This window comes from Sarcophilus harrisii, chromosome 2, assembly GCF_902635505.1.
Source record: "Sarcophilus harrisii chromosome 2, mSarHar1.11, whole genome shotgun sequence".
Taxonomy (NCBI): Eukaryota; Metazoa; Chordata; class Mammalia; order Dasyuromorphia; family Dasyuridae; genus Sarcophilus; species Sarcophilus harrisii.
The window spans coordinates 448,886,784-448,899,316 of NC_045427.1; the positions used below are offsets into that span (position 1 = coordinate 448,886,784).

Below are 12,533 nucleotides of genomic sequence, written 5' to 3' on the forward strand. Positions count from 1 at the left end.
TGTTGTTTGAGGGCCTAGGTATCAAACCCCTTAGAGAACTGCCTTAGGATTTCAAAGTCTGGATGATATATAATGTTTATAGTGACAGTACCTTACTTTATTATCTAAGAATTACAAGGAAGCAGGTTTTGACAAGAAAGACCTTTCCAAAAAATCAGATCTGCTCGATAGTGAAAGCTACTTATCAAGTAGCTGGACACTGAACTAGAGGGAGAGTGATGCTGTCCCCCTCTGGGAATACCAGACAGCTGTGCATTCTTGAAGAACTTAAGATAAAAAAGCAATGTAAATCTTTATTTTCATAGCAGTGTAAAGGAAGAGCACTTATCAAAGATATCGTAGAGAAGATTCAAACGTTATGTAAAACTGAACTAGATGGCTTGAAATCTCTGGCAAGACTGTATGATCATAAGAATGATAAAATAAGAAAGGAATCAGAGGTTGTTATAGAAGATAACCTTCACTATCAGGGGGCCCAACACCATCCAAATGGTCTGTTTTACTCTTCCAGATTCAATCTTTAAACATATTTGTAGCTCTCACTAGCTCATTAAGGGTCCAGAGGCTTCTTTTTTACCCCTTTTAACCTATTCTCACCTAAGACTTTACTCTCCATTCCTATGAAGAACAATAGAAAGATCTACCTTATATTCCAAGGTCTCTTTGAGCATGTTTTCTTCCTCTTGTGAAAAATTCAGTAGCACAGACACGGCTTTAATGAGATGAAAAGCCTAAAACAGAGCATCATAAACATCAATGCTTATTCCGAGAAGAAAGAATAGGAAGCGGAAGGCAGGTGTAGTGCAGAAGCTGCTGAGATATTCCAGTAGAAACTTGTTCTCCTCTAAACCAAGTTCAGGAGTGTTATGTGGCTATGGCCAAAGTGGGAACACGTTATTTCTAGCCTATGACCTGATGAGATTACTAAGAATTGGTTTGTGGTCAAACTTTAGAGGTGATAATTCCAAGTCAACAAAAAAATTTTTTTAAAGTTTTTGTTGTTTTTTAAAACTTTTCTAGTTTTTTTCTATCATTAGCAATGAATGGTCATTATTTTTACTAAATGGATGCTACTTTTAGTATTCTGTCCTTTCCTAAGTGTTGATTTTCCCTTTATATCAAATGGTCTTCCTGAGTGGTTGTGGCCAAAAAAGATTTCTTCTCTGGTGGGCAACTTTTTGGGGATGAGCTTCTCAGATCACCACTAGGCCTGCATCTGGCTCCTTTCCAGGGCAGTATCTATGAGAGCACAGACACTACTGAATAGCCTTTGTCACTTCAGGGACACAGAGGAAAATGTCAGTGTACATATAATATCAAGGGCTCAAAGGGGAATTTATAGTAGCATTATGTGAAAGAATTATTGAAATTATTCCTACCACTAACAAAAGCAGCTAACATTTATATAGCCCTTGTTGGTTGCAAAGCTTTTTCAAAGACATCTTATTTGATCTTCACAAAAATCTCATGAGAGATGTATTATTGCGAAAGGTTCAAACTGGGCGGTACAGTGGGTAGGGTGCTATTGGCCCGAAGTCAGGAGGACCCGAGTTCCAAACATGTTTCAGGCATTATCTTCACAACTCTAGACAGGCCACTTTGTCTTTATTTGCCTCAGTTTCCCCATCTGTAAAATAGGGATAATAATAGCACCTACCTTCCAGGATTGTTGTGAGGATCAAATGAGATAATACGTGTCACCTAGTGCTATATAAGTGCTAGCTATTATTATGATTATTATTAGCCATCAATGCGTTAGACTAAATACAGGGTTAAAAGATCTCATTGAAAGAAAAAAAGTATGTGCTGCAATAAAATGCACAAAATTTCATTAAAATATTTTTCCTGTGAAATTTTAAGAAGCATTTCTTTTAAAACAAGGAAAAAGATGTTTTCTTTCATTTTATCATTACAATTTTCCCTTTCATCACTATTTTCTTATTAGGAATTATTTATACACTATATGTTCAATAAATTAGATATGAGAAAAACTATTGTTATATTTAGTCCAATATGAACTGAAAAGTATACATGCATGTTTCTGTATGTGTGTGAGGTGTGCTTATCCTATTTACATCTGAGGAAACTAAAGTTTAAAAAGATGTGAAGTGATTTAACTAAGGCACCCAACTCATCATTGGCTGCTTAATTGGGGCCTTGAGAGTCTAAGCTCAGGGGCATCAAGGTGGTACACAGTACATAGAGCACTGGAGTCAGGAGGATCTGAGTTCAAATTCAGCCTCAGACACTTGACACTAGCTGTGTGGTCCTGGGCACTTAACCCTAATTACTTCCCCTTCCTCCTCCTCCTCTCCACTCCCCAAAAGTCTAAGCTCATTGTTCTTCGACCTCTGATTAACAGGCAGATAGAGATAATGCAGAAGGCAAAGAGCTGACTGATCTTGCAGTTAAAAGAATCAGATTCAAAGCCCTGGCTCTAGTAATTAGCTCTAGTAGTTAACCAGGGATGAGAACCCTGCAATTCTCAGAGCCTTAGTTTCCTCATGATACCAGTATTATACAATTCACAAAACTGTGGTGGCAAAAAGACTTTGTAAATCGAAGTGCAATAAAAATGAGCAATTATGATTATTATAAAAAAAAAAGCTGAATATAAATTTGGAAAACATGTAAAATGCTACTACAAATCATTCCCTAAGTTATGATTCAGCTATTAAAACCTAAGTTTGGGAGAAGAGGGACAGAGAAATAGGATGGCATGAGGACCTCCATGTGAAAATTCATATAGGAATAAAAATCTAGGGCAAACAGAAAACAGTGTTTTTACCTCTGATTCTCGACAGGACATGAATTTTAAAACCACATGCTTGAGGTATTCAAAATTTATCTCTCGAGAATCATTTAAGTCTGAGTTATTGGTGACAGTTGTGGAAGCAGTAGGCACTTCAGGATTGGGTTTCTCTCGAACTTCAAAGATATCATTTTCAGGCCGAATTTTCTGGAAGAGAACAAAAAAAGAAAACAGAGGAGAAAAACATTGAAATACGCTACCTTTTTCCTTTCTAAGCAAAGTAGGTCAGATGTCTTAACATTTCTCAGACAGCATGGAAATAATCCAAGTTTAAAGTCCTTTCTCCCATGCCTTCTCCCTACCTGCAGACGAGAAGTATTTGGTGGACCAAACTGAAAGTTGATTCTTAATATATCATAGGATTTAGAAGTAAAAAAAATTACCTTAGAGATCACTGGATCTAATATATCATTTTACAGAAGACTCCAGAAGAAGCGGTTGGCTTAAAGTCACACAAGCATTAAAGGATAAAAATTGGGATTCTAACCTAGGCGTTCTGACTTTAGATCCAGTGTTCACTGTACTATGCTGTGCTCCTTTTAGGGGGAAGCTTCTGCCTCATGATCAAAGAAAGACTCCTTAAACAAACATGGCTGGCAGATCTGATACCCAGGCAGGTTTAGGGTTGGGACTGTTGGGGTTAAGGAAGAAAAAAGCACCAGAAGACACACATTTATATGTCTATCTGTCCCTCCCGCCCCTGCCCTCCCAAGCAGCCCAGTCAGGACAGGTCACCTGGATCACCACTCACCAGTTCCTTCTGGAGGGTCTTCTTAAGTTCCAGCATTCTCTGCTGCAGCTGCTTTATAGTCTGTGGAACAAATGTCACAGCATCAGACTTCTGAGGTCATCCAGCCTCATGTTTTCTCCCTCTCCAATTCACAGAACTGCCAAAGGGATTATTCTAAAGCACAATTCGAACCAGGTCACTCTCCTCCTCAATAAAATCTAGGGTAAAATAAAACTCTTAATTTTGCATTTCAATCCCTCTACAACTTTGCTGGGGTTTTTTTTTCTTCTTTTTAGGCTCACTAGCCTTCCTTCTTTTCCTCACACTTGCCCCTCCATCTTTCAATCTCTGTGCCTTTGCTTAGGCAGTCTACCATAACTATAATACAGGTCCTCCTCACCAATACCTTTAAAGATCCTTAGTTTGCTTTGTGTTTTTCTCTACACATAGTTTCTCCTGATCTCAGCATCTTGCTCTATTCCTACACAAAAATACTTCATAATTAACTTCATATCTATTTTAAATATATAATATAGATATATTGCTGTCCCTGATAGAATCTAAGTTTCTTGAGGGCATGGACTGTCTCACTTTTATAGTCAGATCTTTAGTAATTAATACAATGCCTAGCTCATAGTTGACACTTAGTAATGACTGGCTGAATGATTTGTGGAGACTGGTATTTTGAGAAAGAGCCCTTGTTACCTTATTTTTCTCTATAATCTGCTGTTCCAAGTCTCGGTTTTCTTTTTGTAGTTGTACCATATCAACACAGTCCACTTCTCCATTCAATGTTCTTTCATCATTTGAGAGTGGATATAAATCATCACTCAATTCCTTTACTGTTTCACCATAACCAATTACCTGTTGGGGTGGAGAAAGCACATCTCAGAGCCTCTTTTGCTATTTTTAGTCTAAAATTTATTCTCAGGTAGAAAGGATACAAAAAATTAAACCATGGAATTCCCCCCCCCCCCCGAGATATAAGAATGTTTGCTCAAATTGTTACTTGATCCAGCACACTGTGCAATATCATTTGGAAATAAATTTCAATTCTCTGTGCAAAGACAGGGTGAGGCTTTATTTTTTTTTAAACAAGAAAAGAACCTAAATGGACAATTTTTAAAATAGGTCAAAGTGAAGTAAGAATGCCAAATACAATATCCCCAAAGATATGTTTATAACAGAATTCAACAAATTTCAGTCACTGCAATGTTAATCTGTCTAAAGAATTTTTTTTTAACAATGTTTATTTGACAACACTGCTAAAGTTCCCAAAGATAATCTAGATAATCTAGCCTTTTATCTTCTTCCTATTTAACCCTGAGCCTAGATCATTTTCCATTTCAAATACTTCTTCAAGCTACGGGTAGTAATAGATCCAGTGGGTTGCTCTCCAACTGCATATTATCTATGCTGATCCAATAAAAATTTCAAGTCATCTAGTAGCTTACAAATCAACAATTACTAATTAAGTACCTACTATGAAGAAAGCACTGGATTGGATGATGGGTTTATAATTAAAACAGTCCTCCCCCTTCAAGGAATTTACATTACATTGGGTAGGATTCAACTCATAAAACAGTTAAATTTATATAAGATAATCTGAGGAAAAGAAGGGGAGATGGTGAAGAAAGGCTTCCTTTAAGAGATGGCCCATGATCTGAGTCTTGAAAGAAGACAAGGATTCTTTCTTTTTTTTTAATTGAAGCTTTTTATTTTCAAAACATATGCAAGGATAATTTTTTACCATTGACCGTTGCAAAACCTTGTATTCTCATTTCCCCCACTTCCCTCCATACCCTCTCCTAGATGGTAAATAATCCAATATATGTTTTTGTTTTGTTTTGATTTTTTGACAAGGATTCTAAGAAGCAGACCCCGAGAGAGAGCACATTTTAGGGATGGGCACAGAATGTACAAAACACCAAAAATGGAGATGGAATGCCAAGTTTGTGACAACAAAATAGATCAATTTGGTAAGAACACACCAGTATGGGTGGGAAGTAATATAAGTCTAAATAGAACCAAGTTTGTTGAAAGGTTTCAATGACTAGGATGGGTAATTTGTATTGCTTACAGTATAATATTACTGTAGAGACAAGAAGAAATCCCTAGAGTTTCCTGATTAGGGAAATGACATTTTAAAAAGACTATTTTGGACTATGAAGGATGGACTGAAGAAGAAAGAGACTGGAAGTTGGAAGTAAACAAAATACAAGGATTTTTTAAGTGGAGAAAATGGAATAATCACTAAGAATGTTAAGGAGACAGAATTGAAAAGATAGCTTTGGTGGGAGTAAGGAAAAGGGACAAGACAAATATAATATGAAGGTCATGAACCTGGGAATCTGGAAGGATACTGATGTCTTCAACATATGGAGAAGTTTAAAAAACTCATCATCTAAGGCAAGGCAAAGGAAAGTAGGGGATCTCTGTGATAGACACATTTGGGGATATCTATGGGACATCTAGATAGGTTAATAAGTGGTTTGTGATGCAAGACTAAGGCTCAGGAGATGGGCTACTATATGAATCTGCAGCACTACAGAGGTAGAAATTGAATCAAGCAGAGCTGATGAAATGACTAAGATATTTTGTAGTGGGAGAAGGCAATAGACCCATGGTGTATGGGGCAGACCCACACATGGGTGTGGATGTGGATGATAATCCAACAAATGAGACTAGGAATAATCGTACAGGGAGGAGCAGAAGTATCAAGTGAAAGCCTAAAGAAGAGAAAGTATCCAGGAGGAAGGAGTGGTTAAGTATGTCAAATGATATAAAGAAATCAAGAATGAGTTAGAATTCTTAAGGTGCTGTCAGTGGAATTGATAAGAGACAATGGTTGTTTAGCAGGGTGCTTAACAGTTCTCTAGATGTACTTAGTACTTACTACAGTTCCAAAGATTCACATCTTTAAGAGAGCATATATAAGCTAGGAGCCTCAACCAGGATTGACTCTGGGAGATTCACAAGTCAGAAACACACAAGCCCACTCTCAGAGGCAGAGTCACATTCATTTCAACTTCCATCTTTGTGCTGCCTGGAAATATTCAGAAGAGGAGAGGCTGAAGCTGGCAGAGGCAAAGGACTAGCGGCAAGAGCTTTTGGAACCAAGGAGAGAGATAGGCCTCTAAGAAAGCTAAGCGGGCTATTTTGAAGGAGAAAATAAAGGATCTGGACTTTAACTCCTGGTCACATTTGAGGTGATTATTATATTGAACTGAAAACTAAGGCTGCTCCCATAAGCCCCCCCAAGAAACATATTTTAAAGAACAGAAAGAAGAAAAGGACTTCATTTTGAGCATTTAAGAGATTGTTGGCAACATCATAGACAGTTTTGGCTGGTTGGTAATAGAAAAACTCTATCTGGGATTAAGAAATAAGTGGAAGGGAAGTATTTGGCTTTGAATGGGAGGAGATACAAGATAGTAAGACTGAGGACATGGAGGGCCAACAATTTTTCAAATTATAGGGTATACTTGGGACATGTTTGTAGGCAGCAGGAGAAATTAAAGCTCAAACAATTTGGGGTGAGGGGAGAAAAGAAAAAATGAAGGAACAGGTTCTCAGAGGATTTACAATGGTATAGAAATCTTGGGTGACAGGCCAAAGCAAAAGAGGAGAGAACAGAGAATGATGCTGAGAAACATCATCATATGTAGACTAAAGGAGGTGAGAACTTGGGATGAAAAGCATCTATATTCCCAGTAAAGTAAGAAGTGATATCTTGTGCTGGAAGAAGAGAGAGAAAGGAACTGAGGAGAGAAGAGGTTTGGAACAGCCACTGTGTGGAAGTGTGAAAGTCAATTATGAAACAATAAAAGGATTGCTATGTGGCAGTCAAGAAGACAGCTGAAATTAGTTAACACATTTATAGTAGATCCACTCTGAATGGTTGTAACTTTTTCTATGCCATTCAGCAACACACAATTTTGAGAGTCAAGGTGGGAAGTGGGAATAATGCAGGGATACATTATGGGAAAGAGAATCATGAGCAAGGCCAGATATACAGCTGAAGTGGTAAAATGTAGGTTTAAGACTATAAATGGGCAAAACAAGGCTAGAGTCAGGATAATATACTAATGAGGGATGGGTGAAGTTACTAGAATTTAGTGAAGATAAACAATAGGTCTAGAAAGATGGAAGAATAGGGGGTTGTGGTCAGAGAGGAATTTCAGAGTTCTGAATCATAGTTCCCAATAGTAATCACATTTACATAGCATTTTAAAGTTTGCAAAACACTTTATTGACATCATCTAATTTGATCATGAGCATTTGTAAAACACTTAAGGGTAATATTGAGATCAAGGGTGTGATTCTCCCCACATGTAGCTGAAGATAAAGATAATAGGTTAAAGGGAGAATATATTAACATGCATACTAATCTCCAACCATAAAGATACAGATTGGTATGGAACATATGATAATTACAACCAGGACGAGATAAGGAGTTATGTATGGACAATGTAGATTTCGAAAGGAGAGTGCTGAGTGATGGAAATGGAAGGAAGGTCTGACAAGGGCAGCGATGTTTCAGGGGTTTATGATAGAAGATGAATACAGGTTCAATACTGAGGAAAGTGGTAAGGGACTGTCTTCTGAAGGACATCAGCTTTCTATGAGTAAAAAATAATGGAAGGAGTATGAGAAGATGAGGTCTAAGATATAGGGAAGTTTGTAAATGATAAATTGTAAATTTTTCATTGGACACAATGGAAGAACAGTAGGGGATAGGTAGCAGGACTGATGACTAAGAGACTTGAAATCATGTAGTGGTAGAAGGAAAGAGGCTTTTTGCCTGGGTAGTCAGTGATTCTGAATTACAGATTTATTTGATAAAGAAGAAGGGGGAATTTGCTTGCCATTAGAAATGGATGTAATACTATTTGACAGGAGTACATACCCTCAAGTGTCCTATCATGGTCATTAGGAACTATCAGTTCTCTCTGCAGCACAAAGTGATTCTAGAGGTGAGAAGCATCACATTTGAAATTTCTTATGCATAAATTGCTAGGACAATCTCCTATGAAGGACTGTGGATCTCAACTGAGAAACTATGCAATGCTTTCTATGATCCCAAGCTACTCTTTGATATAAAAGCCTATCTTTTTAATACTGGAGTTCTCCTGTTTATGCTATACAGTTACAAACCATGGACCATCACCTCTGAAAAATCAACATAACAGTGAACCCAAAATAAAATGAAAAGACAAAAAGAAAAAAGTAGAGAAAAGTGCAAAGCAACAAGCAAGTGTGTGGGTATAAATACAAGCAAAAAATAAGACAATTCTTTTGCTCAAAGAGCACATTCTAGTGGAAAAGGCAATACATAAAAGGGTGTTGAAAGAGAAGTGAGGAGAAAGAGAAGTACCTATTCAGGGGAGTCAGAAGGACATCCAGAAGGGAATGAAGTATGGTCTAGACTTATCCCAAAAAAGAACTCACCAGAAAAAGAAGAAAAGGGGCAGCATTGTAAAGGATAAAGACCATAGGATATTGCTCATGGTAATGTAACATGTAACAAGAAAAATTAAATGACAGCACTGAGCACACATGTCTTAAAGACACAGAAAAGGAGGTAGGTTGATCATGCAGCAAAAAGAAGAACAGATAACTGATGCAACAGTACTTATGAAGAGTATCTAGATCAAGTTTTTCAGCAATAGATGGATGTTTTATGGAAGATTTACGGAAAGGATGTGAACAAGAACTCCACAGGATGAGGTGTCCATAGTATGGGATCTGCTTCAATGAAGCGAGCAGCCATATCGATAAATTCATGATTCTCAGCTTAAAGTTCTACATCCTTCAAAAGTCCTTTCCTAATATAATTTCTCTCACCCCCTAATCTCTGGGTGCTTATTCTGTATATATCCTATATATTTCCTGAGCTTTGTATATATTGTATTTCCTAGTAGAATGTAAGCTCCTTAATAATTTGGAACTATGCCCAAAGAGTTATAAAAGTGTGGATACTCTTTGATTTAGCAGCGTCATTACTGGGCCTGTATTTCAAAGAGATCATAAAGGAAAGAAAAGGACCCCCAAGTGCAAAAATGTTTGAAATAGCTGTTTTTGTAGTGGCAAGAATGGAAATTGAGTGGATGCCCATCAATTAGAGAATGGTTGATTAAGTTACAATATATAAATATAATGGAATATTAATGATGAGCAAGCTGATTTCAGAAAAGCCTGGAAAAACTTGCATGATTCTGAGTGAAGTGAACAGAACCAAGAGAACATTGTACACAGTGACAGCAAGATTATGTGATATTCAACTATGGCAGACTTGCTCTCCTCAGCAATACAGTGTTTCAAGACAATTTGATAAGCTTGAGATAGGAAATGCTGTCCCAGAGAGAGAACTACCGAGACTGAATGTGGTATTTTCATCTTAGTTTCTTTGCTTTTCTTTCTCATGTTTTTTTCCCTTTTGGTCTGATTTGTCTTGCACAAACTGACAAATATGGAAATGTTTAAAAGTATTGTACATACATAACATATTAAATTGTTTACTGTCTTGGGGAGAGGTAAAGGGGACGGAGAAAAATTTGGAACACAAAATCTTATAAAAATGAATGCTGAAAACTTTACATATATTTGGAAAAATAAAATACTATTGAGACTAACTGAAAAAATTTTTTTTAAATAACTAAACAAAAGAATGCAAGTTCTTTGAGGGCAAGGCTTTTTGTATCCCTGACACTAAGCCCAGAACTTGACACAAAGTAGAGATTTAATAAATAAAATCTGAAGTATCAAGCTATAATTATTTGACAACAAAATGTCGGGCAAAACTCATTTTTATTAACAATAAATACAGGTTTAAATTTCACACACATATTAGATTTGGAACAGCCCTTATCATTAACTAGACCAGTCCTGGCATTAAGCACAGAACTTGACACAAAGTAGAGATTTAATAAATGCAATTTGACAGCAAAACTCTGCCCTTATTCAAATCACTGATAAAAACATTAAAGAACACTCTAATCTCTTGGGCATTTCACTGAAGACCTTTCAAGATGACATCAAATTATTGGATTATGGATTCAAAATTAGAAGGGATTTTAGAAATCTTCAAGCCCAACATTCTCATTTTATAGATGAGGAAAATGAAGTCTACAGAGTTTAGTGACTTGCCCCAAGTCAAACTTAAGTATTTCTCTGACCTATCAATCTAGTTACCCTATAAAAAAGAAACTAAATTTAGTCGGGCAAAACTCATTTTTATTAACAACTACTTTCCTCCACAGTGTAGCCACTTTCTGATATGCACCAACCCAACTCCATTCTCTAACCTCAGTCTACTGCACTCTCCTCCTCCACAAAGGAAAAGAGGCAAAACCAATCAACAACAAAACCAAAAAATTTTCTTTTAAAGAGTTACATAATTTATGTGTAAGCAGTATGACTCTTTTATCAGTATTAATGCAAATAGTCAGGAACCAGTGTTCTAATGGGAGAGACAAATACACATAAAAATATACACAGGGTAAATATAATGAATACAAACATATACAAAAAAAAAAAAGTCAAACAAATGCAAAAGAGATTAAGAAAAAATCAAATATAAGGTAATTTGGAAGGAAAAAAAAGCTAGACAAAAATAGATAAAAGTGTGGCAAGTATAATGGCCTGTTCAGACACAGAGACACAAGAACATTGTGTGTATCAGGACCTGAAAAAAGACCATTTAAGATGGAATGCAGAGTGCTAGCAGGAGAGTAATAACCAAAGAGGCTGAAAGGATAACTTGGAGCCAGATTGAGTGAGGTTTCTAAATGCTAAATTAGTGGAGACTTTGTACTGTATCCTAGAGACAATAGAACTAGAGTTGATTTGCCAAGTCATATGGTCATATGTTATGTTACTAGTTGTTTCAACTGGGGGGGAAAGGACTCAGTTTCCTTATCTGCAAAATGAGGTAATTGGACTAGATCAAAGGTACTTAACCTATTACCTGAAGAACTTGGGAGTGCTAGGGAGCTACTGCAAAAGGATTTATAAATCTGTATGTGCATCGAGCATTATTTTTATCTTTACTGTACTCTTAAAAAAACATGCACGACAGTATAATAAGCTAATATACTTTCCAAATGCTGAATACTATAATGTCTTACTTATATGAAGTGAAGCAGAATGAAGGCCAAGAGACTACAAGACACATAACTACAACAATTCAAATGAAAATTAAGTCATCTAAATCAGCTTGTAAACAACAACCAGTCTTAGTGGTAGAAGACTGGTGAGAACAAGTATCTCTTTTCTCAAAAGAAAAACAATGGACTATAGGTGTGGAATGCTGAAAATGCTGTCAAACATAATCCCTGGGTAGGTAGGTTTGACTTGTTTCCCTTCTAAGGGAGAGTTCTGTGGTATCGCAAGGTAGGAGTAAGGGGGAGGGGCAGTTATTGGGGAAATGACTATGTTTTAAAAAACAAAAAGTACCAACAAAACATTATCATAATGTTTTGTACATATATTATTAATTTTAAAATAGAGAATGAATAAAATAAAAATTCACCATACAATTCATAATTCCATACATCTCGTGTTTAAAGCAGTGCCAAAATACTCACATTTGGCTCATCCTGGGTTTCAAGGATTTCTTCTTCTTCCTCTTCTTCCTCCTCCTCTTCCTCTTCTATCTGAAGCCTCAACACATTCATCTCTTTTCCTATGGATTCTTCCTTTTTGGCTTCTTTACACCTGCAAGCCTCCATGTCACTCTGCAACTGGTGCATTTGTAGCAGGACAATGTCATGCCCTGGGCCAGAACACATGGAGGCACTACATGATTCCTTTTATTTCTCTTTAAAATACTGAAAATAGGGGCAGCTGGTGGCGCAGTGGATAGAGCACCAGCCCTGAAGTCAGAGAACCTGAGTTCAAATCTGGCCTCAGACACATAACACTTCCTAGCTGTGTGACCCTGTTCAAGTTACTTAACCCCAAATGCCTCAGCAAAAAATAAATAAAATA

At 36.8% G+C, this 12,533-nt stretch overlaps 1 protein-coding gene across 3 annotated transcripts in view; it reads right to left on the reverse strand.

The window, feature by feature from the left end:
• Positions 1-12,533, reverse strand: part of GOLGA1 (golgin A1) — a 53,063-nt gene that overhangs the window by 2,680 nt on the left and 37,850 nt on the right. For all 3 annotated transcript variants that reach the window (XM_023494116.2, XM_031954290.1, XM_023494117.2), the window contains 5 exons: positions 12,131-12,318; positions 4,248-4,406; positions 3,564-3,623; positions 2,789-2,959; positions 645-731 (listed from right to left, as the gene is read on the reverse strand). In XM_023494116.2, the coding sequence (XP_023349884.1) occupies positions 645-731; positions 2,789-2,959; positions 3,564-3,623; positions 4,248-4,406; positions 12,131-12,318 (665 nt within the window). The remainder of the gene's footprint in view (positions 1-644; positions 732-2,788; positions 2,960-3,563; positions 3,624-4,247; positions 4,407-12,130; positions 12,319-12,533) is intronic.